Below are 23,063 nucleotides of genomic sequence, written 5' to 3'. Positions count from 1 at the left end.
TTGCTCAGGTAAATATTTAGGGGGGCTGGGGGGGGATCCTGTTTGGAGAAGGTCTTTTTACCTTTACAACCCTCTTAAACTCTTAAGTGTATTTTAGCTTAATACACAGAGCAAAATAAAACATTCTCCGGTAAACGATTTGTTAAGATCCTTACCCCAGCATTTTCAGTTTACAACTTTCAAAGCTGCTTGCTCCTGCTCTCTGTGCTACTTCCCTGACTTTTTATTCCTCACAGGAAAGTGGTAACAGTGGACAATGCAGTCTTAATTTAGTCTGTCTGTTAGCTTGCAGGAGGAGGGAAGAGCAGACTTCCCCCATACCTTGCCATCTTAGGGCAGTGTGTTTCTTTTGATGCACACAGTGCAGGAAAAACAAAACCTCTAGTTTCTGAATGCATGAGGGGCTCCATAGGATTCTGCAAGAGAATAGAGCCATGCTGACACAGGCAATCTGAGGTACCAGACATGGCACCAACTTAAACGGGTACACAGGTAAGGAAAAAAAAGAAAAAGCTGTACACTTGTTAAGTGATTAAATTAACTGCTGAAAGTGCTAAAAAACGGAGGGTTTGATATTACTTTAGGCATCGGTATTAACTTGGCAACAGGATTATATATATATATATATATATATATATATATATATATATATATATATATATATATATATATAGCATATAAGAAGAATTATGAACAAACCGGAAAAACATTCACTTACCTTGCAGTTTTCCATAGGCGACAAGTGAGCCACTGAAGGTGACACCACCAATGTATGTGCCCAGGTAAGCCACAATCTTCGTAAGATTGGCAGCTGGGTCGGTGGCAAAGTGTGGGTATTCAATCATGTATTCTGCCACGCAGGTCAGAACAGCAGCCAGACCAACCAGACTGTGGAAAGCAGCTACCAGTTGGGGTAGATCTGAAATCTGGATGCGCTTAGCGATTGTGAGACCTTGGTTGAAAAAAAGGAAAAACACAAACAGATTTTTATTGGAAGTTATTCGGATAAGGGAAGTAAAAAAATATTGACTTGTCTTAGTAGAAGCTAAAATAATCTTTTATTTATTACTTGTAATACAGGATTGAAATATATTATTTTATGTCAAACTAGTCTTTATTTTTAATGGTATCATTCTAATAATTATGCTTTTATAAATTGTAAAGGTAAAAACTATTAAAAAAAAAAAAAAAAAACACTGAAAAAATATGTTTTATTCCCTGCGTTGACCAGTGATCAGTTTAATACAGCTAGTACTACTATAAAGAAAAGTTCTGATTTTATTCTGCCTGGGTTGTTTTTTTTTTTTTAAATTCTACATTTTACGCAACAAGAAATAAACCAAACATAAAATGTTGCACAAATGGTATTAATATTTTTTTGGGCGAAACTAAACAAGGGTAGTGGAAGGTATAAATCATATCTTCAAATGCTGTCTACACTTACACTGATGGGCAGACAATTATGAAAAAAATGATACACAGATTTATTTCTAAGCTGCAATAGATCACATTTTTCTTTTTTGGTTTCGACACCAACTCAGAGACCTCGAAAGAGCAGGTGAACTTCCTTGGAGAAAAAGGGCTGCTACGTCCCAATTGAACAATAAACAAAGAATTCTCCCATGGGACTTTAAAGTGACATTAAATCTTACCTTTTTTTATTTTAAATTAAAATAACAAACATGGTATACTTACCTGCTCTGTGCGATGGTTTTGCCCAGAGCAGCCCCCCCCCCCCCCCATCCTCTTTTTCATGGTTCCCCCGGCCGGCCCAAGCTCCTTCTCTTCGGCAAGTGCTCCCATGGTAAGCTGCTTTCCATGGGGGCTCCCTTGCGGGCTCGCTCCTGAGCCGTCCTGCCTGCGTCTATTGACACAGGGCGCCCCCCACAAGATTTGATTGACAGCAGTGGGAGCTATCAATCCGCCCAGGGAGGAGGGAGACAGCAGCGATAGCCGCTGCTTTCATGTACATCGCTGGACTGGATCAGGCTCAGGTAAGTATAAGGCCTCATGCACACTGGACGTTTTTACAGCTGCTGTTTTTGGCATCAGATTCAGTTTTTTTTCTACAGCCAATAAACTCCTCAGCATGTTATCCTATATGTCCATGCAAACATAGGCTGTTTACAGCAGTTTTTGGCAGGAGCAGTTTCTGACTGTAAAACCCCACAAACTAGTGGGTTTTGAGTGGCGTTTTTCAGCTGTAAAAACGCTCTAACGTCAATAAACGCCGATAAACGCCAAAAAACGCTGCAAACTGGTATTTTTTGACATTTTTTATTCATTTCTTTTTTTAAGCCTGGGTTCTGTTTCGAGGTGTCGTTCATGGAACATAGCCTGGGGTCACACTGGTGTATGCTGAAGAGTGAAGACCGCATGTGATTTGCACCAAAAACGCACCGCATTCCAGTGCACATCATGTGAGGTCTGTGCGATGAGATTTGAGCCATATATTTTGTATGGCTCAAATTGTATCACATTTGCACCAAAATGTTGTAGGACCCTTTTTTCCCCGCACCTAAATCTTACACCCATGCAATGCAATTCTGGCAAGCATTGCATTGTGGGAAAGTCAGAGTTGCTAAAATAGTGGCAAAAACGCTAAAAAAAAAAAAAAAACACTGAGAAAACGCCAATGCAAAAAAAAAAAAAAAAAAAAAACGTAGAAAAACTCACTACAAAGCTACTGGTGTTTTTAAAACGTCCAGTGTGCATGAGGATTTTGCAGCACAGGTTTTTCACCTTCATGCATTAAGGCCCCTTTCACACTTGCGGACTGTTGAGATCCACCTGTCCGTTTTTCAGGCGGATCTGAACGGATGCCCCATGCATCCCTATGGGGCATCGGATGTCAGCGGAGACATGTCCGCTGACATCCGATCCAATCCTGCCCGTCGAATCCGGATGGATGGAAAACGGAATTTTTGTAAAATCTTACCTGTAAAATTCCTTTCTCTGAGTCCTCCGACAGTCGCCGCCTCTTCATATTCGTCACATATGGGGGTATTAGACTTTGCTCCGAAGGAGTAGCTAGGCAACAGAATATGTTAACAATAAAGCTTTAACATATCCCACCCTCAAGGGGTGGTCCCCTCAGTCAATACCCTCCTACTTCCTGCAACCATATCTCAGTTTTAGTGGAATAGCAGAGTATACATTCAAACCCCAAAAGAGGGGCGGGGGCGGCGACTGTCGGAGGACTCAGAGAAAGGAATTTTACAGGTAAGATTTTACAAAAATTCCGTTTTCTCTTACGTCCTCCGACAGTCGCCGCCTCTTCATATTCGTCACATATGGGGACGTCCCAAAGCAGTGCAAACATGAGGGGTGGGAAACGCATCCGCGCCGAAAGGCAACGCAGTCTCCACATCAAAGAAAGGAACCTTACCAAAGGAAGGAAACCAGCTGGGCAACAGCAAAAATAAGTGCTCAACAGGAGCAACAACCCAGGAAAAGACAAAAAACCAGGGGATACAAAACTTATCCCAACAGCCAGGAGTCCCCAACAAGGGACCCTAGGGAACAGCCGCACTAAGAACCTTGCGGCCAAAGGAAGCATCCGCCGATGCCTGAACATCTACTTTGTAGAATTTTGTGAAAGTGTGTACGGTCGACCAAGTCGCCGCCTTACACACCTGGGCTACAGAAGCCCCATGACGACAGGCCCAAGACGTACTCAGAGATCTAGTAGAGTGCGCCTTCACAGGCACAGGGGGAACCTTCCCCTGCAAGGCATAGGCCTGTTCAATGGTCTGCCTGATCCATTTGGCAATGGTAGAGGCGGAAGCCGCCATGCCCTTCCGAGGACCCTCTGGAAGAACAAACAAGGAGTCCGTCTTTCGAAAAGACTCAGTCGATTTAAGGTAAACCCTAATCGCCCGAACAACATCCAGAGAATGCAATCTCACCTCCTTTGGATGTTTAGGCTTCGTGCACAACGAAGGCAAAACAATATCCTCGTTAAGATGGAATTCCGAAACTCGTTTCGGCAGAAAAGAAGGATTAGGTCGCAAGACCACCTTATCCAAATGAACAACCAGGTACGGAGACTTGCAGGACAAAGCCGCCAGTTCCGACACTCTGCGAGCCGAAGTGATCGCCACCAAAAAGGCGACCTTTTTGGACAACATAGACAACGAGATCTCCCTGATCTGTTCAAAAGGAGCACGTTGTAACACAGATAGGACTAGATTCAAGTCCCAAGGGGGCAAAGGATCCCTCCTAGGAGGAACCAGATGCCGCACACCCTGAATAAAAGTGCCAACCAAGGAGTTGGAAGCCACGGGACGTTGAAACAGAACGGCCAGCGCAGACACCTGACCCTTTATCGTAGCCAGCGCCAAACGCTGATCGACACCCGTCTGAAGGAAAGACAGCACACGGGAAACCGAGTACATGCGGGGGGAAAACCCCCTGGACTCACACCAGGCAAAATAGGCCTTCCAAGTACGGTAATAAACCTTTCCCGAGGAAGACTTCCTCGCGTTGATCAAGGTATGAACAACCTCTGGAGAGAGACCCTTCTCCTTCAGGACCTCGGTCTCAACAGCCAGGCCGTCAAAGCCAGCGACTGTAAAGCAGGATGGTAAAATCGGTCCTTGAGACAGTAGATCGTCCCGAAGAGGCAGACGCCAGGGGGCGTCGACCGCCAGATTCACGAGGTCTGCGTACCAGGACCGGCGAGGCCAGTCCGGTGCCACAAGAATCACCGTGCTGCGTTCCGAGTGTAACCTGCGAAGGAACCGGGACAGCAACTGAATCGGTGGAAACGCGTACATCAGCCTGTACTGATGCCACGGGGCCACTAACGCGTCCGACGCGTCTGCCCGAGGGTCGCGCGTCCTTGCCACGAACCTCTTCACCTTGTAGTTGAGGCGAGACGCGAACAGGTCCACATCTGGAAGACCCCACTTCGCGCACAACATCTGGAAGACAGCCGGATGGAGAGACCATTCCCCCTGATCCAGGGTCTGGCGACTCAGATAGTCCGCCTGCCAGTTCTCCACTCCCGGAATGTGAACCGCCGTTATCGCCGGGACATGAGTCTCGGCCCAAGACAGAATGTCGGCCACTTCTCGAGCCGCTCGGGCACTCCTGGTGCCCCCTTGGTGGTTGATGTAGGCCACCGCCGTGGCATTGTCCGTCTGCACCCGAACCGGGCAGCCCTGCAGCCGGTCCGTCCAGCGATGAAGACAGAGCCTTATCGCACGCAATTCCAGAATGTTGATCGGGAGGGAAGACTCCCCCTCCGACCAGGTCCCCTGGGCGGACAGAACGCCCAGAACACCACCCCAGCCCGACAGGCTGGCATCCGTGGTGATTATCGTCCATGAGATCGGACGAAACGACTTGCCCCCGGACACCAACGGGGACTGGAGCCACCACAGAAGGTTTTCCCTGGTGCGATGACTCAACGAGATCTGAAGATCCAGAGATTGAGGTCGCCCGTCCCACTTGGACAAGATCTCCGCCTGGAGACCCCGCGTGTGAAACTGCGCGAAAGGAATCGCCTCGAAAGCCGAGACCATCAATCCCAGACATCTCATACACGTTCGCAGAGACGAGTTCGGAACGTCCCTGAGGGACCTGACTTCCTCCTGAAGAGTCCTGAGTTTGTCTTCCGGCAGGAAGACCTTCGCCTGCACCGAGTCCAGTATCATTCCCAGATAGGGAAGACGAACCGACGGACTCAGCGTCGACTTTGGAACATTTATCGTCCAACCGAACTCCTGCAGAGTTTGCATCGTGACAGACAGGTCCTTCTCCAGACCCTGACTGGTCGCAGACCGAATCAGAATGTCGTCCAGATACCCCAGGACAGAAATGCCCTGGGCTCTCAATAATGCCAGAACCGGTGCCAGCACCTTGGTGAAGACCCGCGGAGCCGAGGCGAGCCCAAAGGGCAACGCCACGAACTGGTAGTGATCCTCCGCAATGGCAAATCGAAGGTATCTCTGATGACCCTCGAATATGGGGATGTGAAGATACGCATCCTTCAAATCGATGGAGGCCATGAATTCCCCCGGAACCAGGGCAGCCACCACCGAGCGCAGGGATTCCATGCGGAACTTGCGAACCCGCACAGAGCGGTTCAGAGCTTTCAAGTCCAGAATTGGACGAACCTTGCCCTCCTTTCTGGGCACGGTGAACAGATTGGAATAAAACCCCCGAAATCTGTCCCGATGAGGCACCGGAACCACCACTCCCTGAGCCCTCAGGTCCCGCACCGCCAGGTGCAGATCCCGCAGGCGCTCTGGAGACAGTTGTAGATTTGAGGGAAAAAATCTGCTCTCTGGCCGAGAGAGAAACTCGATCTTGTAACCAGATCGAACGATTTCCAGAACCCATCTGTCCCGCACACGGGCCAACCAGGGCTGAAGAAAACCGAGCAAGCGTCCCCCCACCCCAAAACTGGGTGAGGGCGCCCCTTCAGGCCGAACTGTTATGGGCCGCAGGTCCGGATTGGCCGGACTTCTGTTTTCCAGACCAGGGTTTCTTCTGAGAGCCCTGGCCCTTGAACGGTTTGCCCTTGTAGTGCGGCCGAAAGGCACGAAAGGACCCCTGAGGGGGCCGAAAATTCGCATGCTTCTTCCCAGAAGCCCCCTTAGCCTTGGGGAAATGGGGCAAGAGAGTGCTCTTACCCCCGGTGATCCCCTTAATCAACACATCCAGAGACTCCCCAAAAAGGCGAGACCCATCATAAGGCAGATTGGCTAAGGTTTTACGTGAAGATTGGTCCACCGACCAACATTTCAACCAAACCAGGCGGCGAGACAACACCGCCACGCTGTGCACACGTGCAGCCAACGGAATCAGGTCCAGGTCCGCATCACACAGATACATGACCACCCTGGTGGATCTGATCCACCATGTCCAGGGTCGCCGCCGAGGCCGAATCGGCCACTAGGACGCGCCTAAGCATCTGCGTCCAACTTGCGATCGCCTGGGCCGCCATGAGAGAAGCAAATAGAGCTTTAAGCATAGAACCCGTAACAGAATAAGTATGACGGGCAAGAGACTCCAGTCTCCTATCCGTGGCATCACGGAAAACAGGGGATCCCTCTGCAGGAATCGCAGTGGCTTTGTTCAAAACCGCAATTGCATGATCCACTGGTGGAGGCACACACCACCGTTCATCAGTGGCAGGGGAGAAGGGATAACGCAGCTTGAATTTACTTGGTACCGCAAAAGGTTTGCGCAGATCGCGCCATTGATCCTTTACCGCGCGCTGAAAATCAGCATTGCAGGGAAAAACCTGCGGCGTCCTGCGTTTTCTCTGCGTCCCATAAGCCGCCAAGGCAGCGGGGGGACACACTTCGTCCTGCAAACGTAGCGTCTGCTTAATGGAAGCAATCAACTCATCCATGATTGCAAGCTCTTCAGGCGAGCCAGGGGGAGAATTATCAACCCCCTCAACCTCAGCCTCTACCTCAGACCCCACCAGATCAAGAGAGGAGCGGGACCCCGATAGGGAGGTCCCTGCCAGAACAGCCCCATCACCTTCACCCTCAGAATCGGAGGACAGAGTAACTCTGGGCCGTTTAGTAGATTGAGCAGCCACCAGCATTTGCACCTGGGCAGCAAGGCCAGCCACAATAGTGGCTAAATCCCCCCCTGGGGGGGAAACAGCGGTCCCCTGGCTTTCCACCAATACTGTGGGAAACTTGCCCTCCTGAGAATCCATTGCCCCTGTACGCCAGACAACCAAGGGTTAACTGCCCCCTTTCAGCAAGCGCGGTAAGCGCAGCCCACCGCACACACTCAGGCACAATGAGACCCCCACAGGGAATATACAGACTGAATACAGGCAATGGACAACAGGAATAGAAGGATAAAACCTGAGGAGACCCCGCTGCTGCTGCTGCCTCGACCGGTGTTCCAGGAAAAAGGAAGTGATGCTGCCAGGGCGCTCTATGTAAGCCTATGGAGGCTACAAGAAAATGGCCGCCGTGCATGTAAACCATGCGGCCGGAGCGGGCGCCGGTAAAATGGCGTCGTTTGGCGCCGAAACCGCCGCTCCACAGTGCATAAAAACACACACAATTTCATCCCATTATATGGATACATGTTAGATCGCCGCAGCGATCGCTGTATATGCCCCAACATGCCATTAAAAACATGCCCCACAGCACACAGCTTCCCACACTGCCCAGCCTGACACACACAGTGTCATACAGCTCCCCCCCCCCCCCTTGCAGCCCACAGCATGCAGCCGAGAGATAGGGAGACAAGCAGTGTGATTTAAAGACAGGTTACACAGTCCCAGACTGAGACCCCCCCCAGACAGACAGGTCCCCACATAGACACACTTACCTCATATGGCGTGGGGAACCCGCACAGGCGAACAAGCCGCTGCACATGAGGCAGGGAGAGTCGCAATTCAAGACGCACACAATGGCGGTTAAGAAACCGCACAGCGTCCGGTGAGGTAGCCACCTCACCAAACATCCCTGCACCGAACAGGGATGGGTCGTTCACCGTGCCAGGAGCGTTACCTGGCTGAACGCTCGATGGCAGACTGGGAAGCCACTGACCCACGACCTGCGATCAGCCCGAGACCCAGTCCGCATGATCCTCTTCGTCCGAAGAACTAACTAATGCTGACAAAAACAACAGCTAAGTAAAGGTAGAGAAAAAACTCAAATAAAATATTAAAAAGAAGAAAGAGTCTGGGACAAAAAGTCCCAGCACAGAGAGAGCCAGCCACTCCTGACAAGCTAGACATTAAAACTGAGATATGGTTGCAGGAAGTAGGAGGGTATTGACTGAGGGGACCACCCCTTGAGGGTGGGATATGTTAAAGCTTTATTGTTAACATATTCTGTTGCCTAGCTACTCCTTCGGAGCAAAGTCTAATACCCCCATATGTGACGAATATGAAGAGGCGGCGACTGTCGGAGGACGTAAGAGAAACCCTATTTTCCATCTGTCTGGCGGGGCGGATCGGATGGGAACGGACAGGCGGTCCGTTCTCATCAGATTCCCCCATAGAGAAGGGCAGGGACCTGACAGCTCTGTCTCCGCACACAGTGTGGAGACACGGCTGCCATTCGCCTGCTCAGTGGGGGATCGGCGGATCGATCCCCCGCGGAGAAAAACGGAGTCCGCCGACGGATTTTAAGTGTGAAAGGGGCCTTAGGCTTTAAAACCACTTTAATGCAGCAACATAAAACATATATTAAAAACAGAATACTTTATTGTACAAATATGCTTAAAAAACAGTGGTATTTAGAGCAATACTCTGGGAGGTTATAATAAAAACAAAAACAAGGAAGCACACATACCTGGTGCAATACTGAAAGACATTTATTAAATATAAAAATAGTCACTCACAAAGCAGCAGCTGCAAAATAGCCATTTAACCACGCAATGCCATGCAGTGTGGACACTCATATCCAGTTATCAAGGGGTATAACGCTGACACGTTTCCGGGGGCGCACCCCCTTTCTCAGGGCTAGGTTACCTAGCCCTGAGGAAGGGGTGCGCCCCTGAAATGCGTCAGATTTACACCCTTTGATGTTAACAGCATATGTGTGTCTGCACTGCATGGCATTGCGTGGCTCAATGGCTATTTTATAGTTGCTAATTTGCGAGTGTCCATTTTTATATTTAATAAATGTCTTTCAGTAATGCACTAGGTGTGTGCGCCTCCTTGTTTGTTTTGCTTTTGTAGTATCAATTCGGATTACCCAGCCTGGGGAGGGCTGCATCCGCCTAGCCTTTGGAATTGCCGTTGTCCTTTCTGTTTCACCACAGAGGACCTCTTAGCGCTGGAAGTGATTGCTAAATTTTGTATAATAAAAACATGGCAATAAACCCCTGAAAGTTGAGCAGACGAAACAGTATAGTATAAACTTCTTTCTGCCAAAGAGTCCCCAATGCATTTCAATTGACTTTCACATTCTTCATCGAGGGGGGAAAAAAAAAAAAACAGCAACACAGAACAACGACAAAACACATACAAAATGTTGGTTAAACATTTTGCATGTGCTTTGTTAGTATTCTATGTTGCTGTATACTGTTTTTACAATATATGATTGTTGCTGCATTGAAGTCCCATGGCATTACTCTTTGTTTATAAGAGACTAGAGATTCAACTCCACTAAAAATAAATTTTAGTATGGTGTGTGTGACGCAGGCAGATTGGTCACCCACAGGGTAGTACTTTGGAAAATCGACTGAATGCTCTGATATTTGAAAAATGTGCAAGAATTAAAGCGGAAGTATACTCAAAAAAAAAAAAAAACACCCTGCAAGACAAAGGCATAATGAGCTAGTATGCATCGCATACTAGCTCATTATGAAATACTTACCTTAAAACGAAGCCCCGACGCGGACCCCCGGACACCGCTGTGGGAGCGGACATGATCCCTCAGCATCTCTTCCGGGTTCGGCGGCTCCGGCGCTACGAGTGGCCGGAGCCGCGATGGGTTTTAACTTTCCGGCAACTTCCCGGCAAGGAACTCTGAAGGCCCGCCGGACCTTCAGAGCGCATGCGCCGCTAGTGTCAGCGGCTGCATGCAGTGCAAATATCTCCTAAACCGTGCAGGTTTAGGAGATATTAATTGTACCTACAGGTAAGCCTTATAATAGGCTTACCTGTAGGTAAAGGTCACAAAAATCGGTATACTACCGCTTTAAGTGATTTAGATTGCCAACAGCCAGACTTTACAGTAATATTTTGGGTGGAGGAGCTCACAGACAATATTTTTGAAAAAGGTGCACTGCATTCAAGTGGAATCACGAAGGAGTATAGTATCCAAGTCTGATTCATCAGCTACAAGCCAAGCACCTGCGTACACAAACATTTGTTGCACAAATGGACAGCATGCTCGGCATTCTGCATTATTTGCCGTTTGAAGATAAAAGGATTGCTCAGGGATCACGCCATCAAAAGGCACGACATTCCAATGTTATACCAAACAACAAGTCAGCAACATGCCTTGGAGGAAGGGAGGCGTGCTACAATCGCTTGGAAAGGTTTGCTCCTTCTAAAATAACTCTCCTGTACTTCAAAGAAGCAACATAGACAGGACAGACAGATCATGTGGACGATGAAGGAAAAGGCCATTTATGTGTGGCAGCAAGAAAGCAGACAGTAACTCAGGTCCTCAAGTGAACTATGCAAGTGAGCCTATCATGATCAGTTATAGCAATAAATTCATTTTAAACAAAGTAAAATTATAGAGATCATGGTGGGCACATATTACCTTTCAACTATTGCAAGAGTCACTTCACAATTTCTGAAGGCTGGGGTAATTTCTTTTCATCATCATGCCCCCTTAGACTGTACAACCCTGCAAGCGTTATCCTCTAAGTTTAAGGGCTCTTTTACACTTGCTTAAAAATGTGGCATTGGACGTGCATTTTTTTTAAAGTACTCTGAATGCCAATAAAAGCCCCTGTCGCTAAATAAAATGGTAAGCTGTGTACACCTTGTGTTTGTTTTACTTTGCTTTCAAATTTATACCCCATGTTGCTTTCTTGGGGCTTCAAAGCGTTTTCAAAGCCTCCATAGAGGTCTATGACAGTGCTGGCTTACAGCAACTGAAGTTTTTGAGAGGCTTTTATTCAACTTATGGGCCATACACACTATAAGATTTTCTGAAGATTTTTTCCTTTAGATTTACCAAAAACATATATGAGGTCAAACCTAAACACTTAAAATTGTATGCAATCTGGCAGGCCCTTGCACTACATAGAAAAGGTAAATCTGAAGGAAAAAGTCTTCAGAAAATCTTAGTGTGTATGGCCCTTTAGGCTTCGCTTTGTAGATATTGCAGGCATGAGATATCCCAAAATGCACTGGTAAACCAACAAGCGAACTTAGAAGACATCATCAGCAGTCACTTCCCGTTCATATGTATATATTCTGGGAGTGTCTGGTGCAGACGTCACATCTGGTGTGCAGCGTGGAGCAGCAAGAAAGTGAATGGTGCATCAACTATGACACAAGTGGTGCACAAAATGAGAAGGCTATAGTGGAAGGTGAGTGGGGACTAAAGAGAGGGGACTAAGCGGCAGAGAATCAGAGTTGGGGGACTGGAGCAGAGATGTATAGTAACTAAGTAGAACTACTTCACTACTGTACTTAAGTACTGAAAGGCGGTATCTGTACTTTCCTAGAGTATAATTTTTTTCTCCTACTTCCACTTTTACTTCACTACATTTTTTCAATGATTTCAATACTTCTACTCCGATATTTTTTTTTGTGCTGCATAGTTACTCGTTACAATTATAAAAATTACCACTGCCAGAACAGTAGATGGCAGGTTTCATGAAGCTCAAAACGTGTATTATCACGCATACGAAAATAAATGCTACTGTATGTATAAATAAAAGCTGCATTTGAAATAATAAAAAACAATATGATGTTTAAACTTTTGACTTCTTTCTTTAATAACTACATAACTCAGTACTTGTACTTTTCCTTTCAGTACTTGAGTAGCAAAATTTAAAAAAAAAACTACTTGCAATACTTAAGTACAAAAAATGTTGAATACTTTAGTACTTCTACTCAAGTCACTTTTTGATTGAGCACCTCCACTTCTACTCAAGTCACGTTTTGATCGAGCACTTGTACTTTTACTCAAGTATGGGTTTCAAGTACTTTATACAACTCTGGACTGGAGCAGGAGAAACTAGCAATGTCACACTTGGTGCGAGGCATGATATCAATATAGTGGGAGGCGAGAGAGGAGGAACAGCAAACCAGAGGATCAGAAGAGCTGGGGGTTGAGCTGGTGATCTGCTGAACAAGTGTACTTAATGAACTGGGGTTCTACTAGGCCTTTTTTAAATAAATTAAAAATCAAAACAAACAGGGCATTTGCCAAGCTTTATTAAAGCATCAAAAACAAATCGTAAGAGCATGTTAAAGCAGTAGGCGCTTTAATGAGTATTTAAGTCAAATTAAGTGTAAATGAGCCCTTAAATACAGTAATTTATGAAGTGTCTATACTGTAAGAACCACATTTTTTTTTTTAAATAGAGTAAGGAAGGTTTAGAACCCTTTACCATACATGTGTATCATAAAATGTCTAACATCTTCTTATGTGGTCAACAGATGTTTTTGCTATGGTTCTGCAGACATACAATAGAAATGAAAGAAGTCAAAGCATTTACTACGTAGATAACTGATGTGTACTCACCAATCGTGCCACCAAGTGCCAAAGCTCCAGACATTTGTGCTAACAATTCGGGGTTTGGATTAAGTGAACCAAATGTAGCTGCAATGCCACCAGCAACTCCAATCATACCCAGAGTGTTACCAAGACGAGCAGTGCCTTGAGTGGAGAGACCGGCAAGGGCGCCAACACAACAAAGTCCGGAGCCCAGGTACATCATCTGAAAGAGAATAACTGTCAGTTACCACTGTGCCTCTCAAATTATACTGAAGCATTTGTAAAAAAGAAGCCTCATGCATACAGGGTGTTTACCCAGCTCTTCTAAATGCCTTTCCTCCTGCCACACTTTGCTTTAAAATCTCAAATCTTAGTGCTGACACCCCTCTAACAGCTAACAGACCCTGCTAACTGGCATTATAGTTCATATTCCTATCGCACACCTTCCTGGTTTGTAGGCTCTTGTATACTGGGTGCTGAAGCGATCACCAGTTGGCAACTGGATTAGTTACAAGTAGATACATATTCGCCAGCACACCAAGGATCTTGCAAAAGCAGTCCAAAAAAACTTTATTCAAGATAAGATCACATCAGAAAAATATGGCGCTTTTCCACTGCATAGAACCGTACCGGCTTGGCACGCTTTTGTGCTTTTCCACTGCGGTACCGCATGGTATAGGTTTGCTTTTCCACTGCATGGAACCGAACGGTACAGTACGGCTCTGAAAAAACAGTACCTACTCGATTGTGGTTCCAACAGGTACCAAACTAGTACCATATCCCACAATCCTTTGCATGCAGTCACTACTAGCCACTGATTGGTCAGAGAATCACACCCACCCCGTTGTTATCCCACCCACTTAACTTTAGTACTACTTTAGTGGAAAAGCAAACCTATACCGTGCCATACCGAACCGCTCCTGCACTATACCATGCGGTACCGCAGTGGAAAAGCAAACCGGGCCAAGCAGGGCCGAGTAGAGCCGAGCCGGTACTAGCCGGTACTTGCAGTGGAAAAGTGCCAATAGTGCAACGTTTCGGAACCGCACAGGACACCTTCGTCAGGCTGACGAAGGGGTCCTGTGCGGCTCCGAAACGTTGCACTATTTTTCTGATGTGATCTTATCTTGAATACAGTTTTTTTGGACTGCTTTTGCAAGATCCTTGGTGTGCTGGCGAATATGTATCTTCCTGCTAACTGGCAGTCGGCTGATCTGAACTCAAAGTAACCATTTGCTACTTAATAGAGAAGATCTAGAAATGTTACTTGTGGCTAAACAGTACCCTAACAAAAGTACCTTTTATCTGGAATTCCTCCTGAAAAATAGTGTACTCCCTGTCATGCAACTGTACCTAGGCACTCCTGAGCCTTATGTCACATAGCCATATATTTAAAATGTGCCTGACTTCAAATCTCACAATCTGTCTTCGAAGTTGGATTTGGCGAGTCGCCTTGCTGGGAAGAGAGTTGTACTTGGGGACCTGGATTGAAGGTTCCACTTGCTTGAATTATTCTGTGAATTGGTACTTTTTGAATCTCTGATGCTACTGCTTTAATATTTCCCCACCAGTCATCAGGTGTAGAAGTTCTGATATGAAGAAGCATAGTTCTTCCTCTGCATAAGGACACCATGCAGAACAAGGCATTGTAATGGGCCATACACACTATAAGATTTTCTGAAGACTTTTTCCTTTAGATTTACCAAAACCATATAATAGGAGGTCAAACCTAAACACTTTCAATTTGTATGCAATCTGGCAGGCCCTTGCACTACATAGAAAAGGTAAATCTGAAGGAAAAAGTCTTCAGAAAATCTTATAGTGTTATAGGGAAAAGGTCAGTACTGATGACTAGTCCTATGCCCTCAGCTTACCTTTTTTTTGCATAGTTCAAGTTCTCTAAGTTTTTACTCATCCATTTTTCATGTGTTGTTGCCATTTTGTTCACACATAAGGAAAGGTAAGATTAAAGTTGAAAGTCACCTGCCTAATCCCCGAAAAAATGTAGTAAAGCTGACATGCTATTGGCAAATTTTGTGGACTTCACAGATCAAAATCTGATCTAGTGTGACCAGCTGTATTCTGGACCGGAAATATCAATAAATATCTTTATCAATATTTTTTCAGATGTTATGGTAATGTTATAATGTACGGAATCTTATTTTTAAATATGTTTTATAAAACACTATTAAACTTTACCCGACTTGTGTTCAATCCTGAGCTACACTACAGAAGATCGGACCATCTATTCAGCAGTATTTATGCTGCTCAATATAAAATTTGGCAACAAAGAAAATAAATTATTTCTAAAAAAAAAAAAAAAATCTAGTCCCAGCATTGTCTTCAGCAAATCCTCTACAGATCAGTGAATTATTACTGCGCAACAAGTACATTTCTTCTAATATCTAATTTCAGAGATGTTATGGATTGCAACATACCTCACTGTAAGCTATTTAGCTCTGCTAACTAAGCATTTGGGTCTGTTTTTCTGAAGCCTAAAAACATTTTTTTGTCTGTTCTAACTAAAACTCTGATGGCAGAGTTGAGGTGATAACTAGCAGTTAGCCCTTTTCTAAAGATTAACTCTTCTCCAAATAGAAATACGGTGGTGGACACATGAACACAGAGCCAGCCATTGAAATTTACCAAACTGCTGTAGGATTTCTAGGGTTTCTCCAGGTCTAGGTCCTGTATCGTGGAAGGCTGGTCTGTGGCATCAATGTGCGGTGGCTTTGCCCAAGTATCACCCTTTCAAAATGTGTACCTGTACCCCTGCTGCAGCTTTATGCCAAGATCAGGAACTAGAGAGATCCTGGTGCTACCAACAAGTCTCAAAGCTTCTACTCAGTAAAAGTTAGACCATAGTGAGGGCATGTCATAATAATTTGGGTTGCAAGCATTAGATTTGCTTTAACAACTTCAGTACTAGCCTGTAACACCCCTTCACTACCAGGCAATTTTTTCAGGTTTCAGTTGTATGATCGTCTGATCTACAATTACTTGGTCATTCAACACTGTAAATTATTATTTTTTTAGATAAATAGAGCTTTTATTGGTGGTATTTAATAACCACTGTTTTTTTTTTCTATATAAAATGAAAAAAAAAAAAAAAAAAAAAAAAAAACAGTAAAACGCCAATACTTTTGGTTTTAAAGAATATCAAATAATAAGGCAGGACAGTACGAATACCCCTAAAATGACCCTTAAGGGCTCTTTCACACGGGCAGACTCCACCAGCAGATCCGCCAATCCCCGTTGAACAGACAGAAGCATGTCCGCTCCTCTTTTGTAGAGCGAACACAGACACAGCCCACTTTCTCTATGGGCGACTGGTGTAAACAGACACATGTTTACATCCACCGCAATAGATGATCCAATCAGGTCCGCATAAAAAATTGGTCGGCCCATATGAAAGAGCCCTGCAATGTCTGTGCGATGCGAATTCACACAAACTGTATGGCTGAATTTGCATTGCATTTGGACCAAAATGGTACAGGACCCTTTCTTTGGTCCGCACTTGGAATCAGATCACATGGGGGTTCAGATCCATGCAATCCGTTTGCTGTACCAATTTACAGTTCGCACTGCGATCTGTGAACCGATCTTGGGGTGTCATTAACTTTACATTGACACCCGCATCGGTTGAAGGAGGGCAGTGTGAACTGCCTGAGAGTAACATGCAATGCGGGAACCTGCAATGGAATCGCGATGGTTCCCGCATCGTGAACCCAGCCTTAGCGAGTGAAAAGGAAGACGAGCTTAAAAAGCCACAATGCTAAAATTAAGTAAGCAGAAAACAAAAGGGATGCTTCTTGACGATCAGAAAAAGAAAACTTGCAGCCTTGCTCCTTAGGATTTAGGCCGCTTCCACCTGAGAAGTTGAGTACTCTTGCCACCAGTAGCACTCTTGGCGAGAACATCTAGCGTTAGTACCAAAAAAGCAACTGCCGTGCAGATCAAAACAGTTCTGCAGTCGAGCACTTAAAGTGGTTGTTAAGCCACTTTGTTGTCTTGATACAATCTCTGTGTTTAATATTGTTAGGTGCCCCAGTGTCTGTGCTTTATAAAAAAAAAAAAAAAATGCCGTTCTATATCTGATAAACCTTACAAGACCGGCCACCTCTTCCCTCTCTTGCTCTGACAATTACAGCAGGTGGGGCCGGGAATCCCCCGCTGACATCAGTTGAGAGCAGGGGAGGAGAGAGGCGGCCGGTTACGTGAGCACGTGAGGCGCTCTGAAATAAGGTATAGAATGGCAGTCTTTTTTTTTTTTTTAAAAAAGCACAGACACTGGGGCACCCAACATTATTAAACACAGAGTATTGTATGAAAATGTAAAAGTAATTTCAGCAGCAGGAGGGGAGGGCACCGTCACTAGCTGACAGGGGCAGGGCTAAGCAGCCATGATAAACCGTGGTTAGTTTACAGAGGGGGGGGGGGGGGGGAATCAGAACCAGACAGGATCAGCCAGGTATTTCAGGTAAGACAAGGGGCCAAATTACACAGCACAAGCACTGTGTTGTATACCATCCTTTAAAGGAACAGGATCCATTTTTTTTTCTTTAGGGTAACAAACGCTTGAGGGATAAGTATCCTATACTGTGCAGTATGCACCAACAGGACACGCATGCAAATCATAAGGCCGGAAGCTTCCATTAAGCCACTATAGCTAAAGTTAAATGCCATAGCCATTACTACTTGCCTTTACCGAGGAATCAACGGCAGTGGTGGTTAAATCAATTTTAAAGGGGTTTTGACATGGTGTGGAAAAGCAAAATCACAGCCAGGATTGGGTGCAAAACAGGACCCACCAGCAAGAACAGCTCCACCAGAACGGACCACGTCTAAACAAAATCAAAGGGGTACAAACCCAGTGAGCATTTAGGGTTTGCAAACAACCTAGTAGGGCACTTCTAAAATAAAGTGGAATTTCAGGCAAAACCTAACTACTAAATGCTCCCTTCTCACCACCCTAAAGCTACAGGAGCAACCTGTCACTCCTACTGGTGCTGTTTCCAACAGTGGGTTAAATTGGCCCCTTAAAGGAGAATTCCGGGGCGTGGCTGAACCTTACATGTGAGCAGTCGTGCCTTGAGTCAGCTCCGGAATCCTGATCGAAATCATCCTGTTATATAGACCCGAATCCCCGCTACAATTGATCGCCTGCTCCGCTCCCGTGCCTGCATCACCCCAGCGGTAGTACCGGACGCCCGGCCGCACAGGAACGCCATGTCAAAGAAGAAGGAGGATGGCGCCTCTGCACTGAAGCAGGCCCAAAATGGCGGCGCCCCGCTTCCCCAGCGCGCGGGCCGTGACAAACAGCCTACAGCGATCTCTAAGCTGGAAAAGTTCGCCCGCGACCCCACGAAGCACCGCTCACATACCTCGCCGATGGCCTCCTCAGCGGCTTCCCGGGATCGTCCACCTCCTCACTCGCCAGCGCTGTCTCCGTGCCTCGATGCTCCGGCTGAGCCCTCCCTAGAGACCGCAGTGAGTACACCTCCCGTCCCTGCAGCCAGGCCCGGTTCCTTGGAGGACGCAGAGCAGCCTCTCCCTACCATACAGGATGTGTTAACTGCGATCCACACATACGGCGCATCCCTTTCTGATTTGTCCATTGAGGTGAAGAGCATGAAAGAAGGCATATTGCACATCCGTCAGGATATGCAGAAAATGAGGGAGCGTATTACGGCCCTGGAGGGACGGGTGAGTGCAGTGGAGGATGATTTACCCCCCATTCTGCAAGATGTGCGCATGAATTCCTCAGCGGTTGCTGAGGCGATGCACAGACTGGAGGACATGGAGAACCGTTTACGCCGCAGTAATCTGCGTTTGGTGGGCATCCCCGAAAAAGCGGAAGGTAAATCGCCTGTGGAGTTTATAGAACAATGGCTGATCACCACTTTTGGGAAAGACAATCTATCACCATTCTTTTCTGTAGAGCGGGCGCATAGGGTGCCTTTCAGGGCCCCCCCACCTGGGGGTCCTGACCGTCCATTCCTGCTGAAGCTGCTACACTACAAGGATAGGGACGTTATTCTGAAATTGGCCCGCCAACAACCCCGTATGGAAATACAGGGTGCTAAGATTTCCATTTATCCTGACTTTTCGGCTGCCCTGCAGAGGCAGAGGGCGCGGTTTACTGATGTGAAGAAGCGACTGCGCGCCATCCCTTTGGTCTACTCCATGATGTATCCGGTTAAACTACGAGTGGTCGCGAATGGCACAGTGCACTTTTTCGAAAATCCTACCATGGCAACTAACTGGCTGGATCGTCAAGAAAGGCACCTAAGAGCGGCTGTGGAATAGCACTGTCTTCAAGCAAGCTGATGAGTTTTGCCTTGCTGGGTCTATTAGTCCCCTACTTGGAGCCATGACGCAGAGTTCTGCTGGAATTTCTATGGTTCTACTGTTTGCTCCTTTTTTGAAACCCGCGGCGGGAATGAGCCGGGTTTCTGACTCTGTCCGAGTTCGGGCCCTCTTCTCGTACCCCCCCGCCCCATTGGGGCCTACAGAGTGTTCCCTGCGGGGCATGGATAGAAGTGGCTCTGTCGGCTGCTCTCCATCAGTTTTTGTTGTTACCGTTTTTTTTGTTGAGACTTTCCCTCTTTTTTCTCTTTTTTTTTTCTTGTCCAACTTACTCTATGGTGGATTCCCCTATGGTGCTCTCCCTACTTTTGCTGTACCTTACTGCTGTGCTGCTACTGATTGTATCCCTTGGTCCTTTGGCCTGCTGCTTCAGGAAGCGGCCAGCTGCTGGGAACTACTATGGCGGCCTGTCGGAGACTTCCCCTGCCCTTATCCTATACTGACACCCTCTCATGGCTGACACCAAGGAGTCTATGCTCTCGTGGAATGTGAGAGGTCTGGGGGACTCCCGCAAACGAACGGCTGTGCTGACCCTGTTGTCTCATCATGCTCCTGCCCTGGTATGCCTGCAGGAGACCCACCTTACTCAGGACACGACTGGATATCTCCGTACTCGGAGGTATCCGGTCCAATTTCACTCTTTTCATAGCCAGTACTCCAGGGGGGTCTCTGTTTTAATATCTGCCTCGGTGAAATTTGAACTGGTGGACTCTGTGATTGACTCTCAGGGCAGGTTTATTTTCTTAGTGGGTATTTGGAATGTCTTTAAATGTCTTATTGCAAATGTGTATCTTCCTCCCCCGTTCTCATTCGAGGTGCTAGAGTGTCTGTCTCGGTTTATGGGAAAACACCCTCAGGTTCCGGTGCTGGTGATGGGTGATTTTAATAATATCCTCGACCCGACCTTAGATTTGTATAAACGCTTTTGCCCTGGAGGATCCAGGACGCCCACTCCCTTCGCCAAATTTATGGGGGAGTTGGGTCTCGTGGATCTCTGGCGCAGTAAACATCCCTTGGAGGCTGGATTCTCCTGTCATTCGCTGTCTCACTCCACGTTATCCCGTATTGATCTGGCCTTTGGCTCGGATTTACTTCAATCTCTTACGCCCACGGTTGAGTATTTAGCTAGGGGTCTCTCCGATCATTCCCCGGTCCTGGTTAACCTTCGGTTTCCTGGCCCCAGGTTGCCCGTGCATTGGAAGTTGAACCCGTTTTGGCTACAGCTGTTCCCAGACCCTGCCTCCCTCAGTACCCAACTGGAACATTTCTTTACTGACAACAGACACTCTGCAGCTCCTGGTATTGTGTGGGATACTATGAAGGCATACTTACGTGGGTTGTGCATTAGAGAGGTATCTACTATTAAATCAAAGAGCAGGAGTTGGGCACAGGATGCCAGTGAGGCAGTACTTCGCGCTGAACGCGCTTACCTGCACTCTCCCACGCCTGACACTGAAGGCCGTTGGCTGGAAGCGCAACGTTTCTACCGGTCTGTACAGCAACAGCAGGCAGACCACAAGCGTTTCTTCGCCTCTCAGGCTTATTTTGAGGAGGGGGAGAAAACCGGTCACATGCTTGCTGTTATCTCCCGGGCACAGCGCCCTTCGTCCATTATTCATAGGCTGGTACTTCCTTCTGCTCGAGTGGTCGATGACACGGCTGACATATTGCAGGGCTTCCGCTCATTTTTTGAGGATCTGTATTCCTCAAAGGTGGCTTATGACACGGAGGACCTGCGTTCATTTTTGGGGGAACTACAGTTACCACAGGTATCCGCTAGAGACCGAGCCATGCTGGACTCCCCCATTAAGTTGGAGGAACTCCAGGAGGCTTTGGCATCTTTTCCTAATTCTAAAGCACCGGGGATGGATGGGCTCCCTATAGAGCTGTATAAAACCTTTGGTGGGGTATTATTACCTGAACTGCTTAAAGTTATCCAGGCCTCTTTTGAGGGGGGGGAGCTCCCACGATCTATGTATGATGCTGTGGTGGTAGTCCTTTTGAAGCCCGGGAAGGATCCGCTACACCCTGAATCTTATCGCCCGATCTCTTTACTGCCCACTGACCTGAAACTATTAGCTAAGGTATTGGCCAACCGCTTATCTAAGGTTATCGCTCACTTGGTTCATGGGGACCAGTCTGGGTTCATCCCTGGCAGGTCCACAGCTACCAATATCCGCAGATTGTATCTGAATATGCAGTTGCCCTCTGATAACTGTGGACATAGAGCGATACTGTCACTCGACGCCGCTAAGGCTTTTGATAGCGTTGAGTGGCAGTATCTTTGGGCGGCCCTTGAGGGCTTTGGTTTCGGTCCATCCTTTATTAAATGGATTAAATTACTGTATAGGGCACCTATGGCCTGTATACGGATCAACAATTCCCTTTCTCATTCGTTTCCGTTGCACGGGGGCACTAGGCAGGGGTGCCCGCTGTCGCCCCTGCTGTTTGCCCTGGCGGTGGAACCCCTGGCGGCGGCTGTTAGGGCCGACCCAGCTATTGTTGGCTTTCGCAGGGGGGCGGGGGAGGACAAGATTGCGTTCTACGCTGATGATGCCCTATTGTTTTTAGGAGACACGTCAGGCTCGCTGGTAGCGCTGATGCACCTGATAGGTAGGTTCGGATCCTTCTCGGGTTTTCAAATAAATTGGGACAAATCCGTCCTGCTGCCTCTGGATCCCCTTGAGGTCGCATTGCCCCCTACTGCTTCGCAGGTCGTGGTGGTAGACCGATTCCGTTATTTGGGGGTGGTGGTCCACCCTGATCTGCGACAGTATGTTAAGCTTAATGTTCTTCCTCTCCTGCATAGATTCCGTGAGAAATTGGCCAGCTGGATCCGGTTGCCTCTGTCGGTAGTGGGCAGATGTAATCTGATCAAGATGATCTGGAATCCCCAATTACTGTATGCCTTGCACAACTCCCCTGTGTGGATCCCCATTCACATTTTCAAGCAATTCAACACAGTCTATCGTGCACTCATCTGGCGGAAGCAATCACCTAGAATCCGCCTAGAGACGCTTCAGGAGGCTAAAGATAGTGGGGGATTGGCTGTTCCAAACCCCTACTATTATTTCCTATCGTCCCAACTGCAGCATCTAACGGGTTGGCTACTGGATAATGACTCTGATCCTGTCCAGCGGGTCATTAGGGCACAACTTGCGGGTGGGGCACTGGTGGAGTCCCTGGAGGCTGGTGTCTTGCGGGGCTCTCCTGGCTGTCCCACCCTGATGCTTCTTGATAGGATTTGGCAGAGGGCTAAAAAACACTTTGCCTACAATGGCTTCTCAAAATACTCTCGCATTCTTAATAATGTCAACTACCCTGAACTGGATAAACTGAGGGGCTCTCTACGCTGGGACAGTTATGGAGTTAGATTCATCTCCCAGCTGTACAGAGGAGAGGTACTTAAAGACTTCCAGACTATTCGTGATGAGTTTGGCCTCCCTAACTCCCTTTTTTTTCAGTATTTGCAGCTTAGACACGCCCTTGCCTCTCAAGCCAAGATCTCTCCCTGGGGTCTGTGCAATCCTGTCATACTCCTTAATTTGGTGAACACTACCATTAAAAAGG

The 23,063-nt window shown here is 47.1% G+C and overlaps 1 protein-coding gene across 1 annotated transcript in view; it reads right to left on the bottom strand.

Moving 5' to 3' along the window:
• NNT (nicotinamide nucleotide transhydrogenase) overlaps nt 1-23,063 on the bottom strand; it is a 245,293-nt gene that overhangs the window by 104,956 nt on the left and 117,274 nt on the right. Inside the window, exons 14-15 of the mRNA XM_082252359.1 lie at nt 13,152-13,347; nt 719-952 (exon numbers count right to left, since the gene is read on the bottom strand). Coding sequence (XP_082108485.1) covers nt 719-952; nt 13,152-13,347 — 430 coding nt within the window. The remainder of the gene's footprint in view (nt 1-718; nt 953-13,151; nt 13,348-23,063) is intronic.

Source organism: Pelophylax lessonae (assembly GCF_965119305.1).
Source record: "Pelophylax lessonae genome assembly, chromosome: 1".
Classification (NCBI taxonomy): domain Eukaryota; kingdom Metazoa; phylum Chordata; class Amphibia; order Anura; family Ranidae; genus Pelophylax; species Pelophylax lessonae.
Note: the sequence above shows the minus strand (reverse complement) of the source record. Positions and strands in the feature narration are given on the sequence as shown.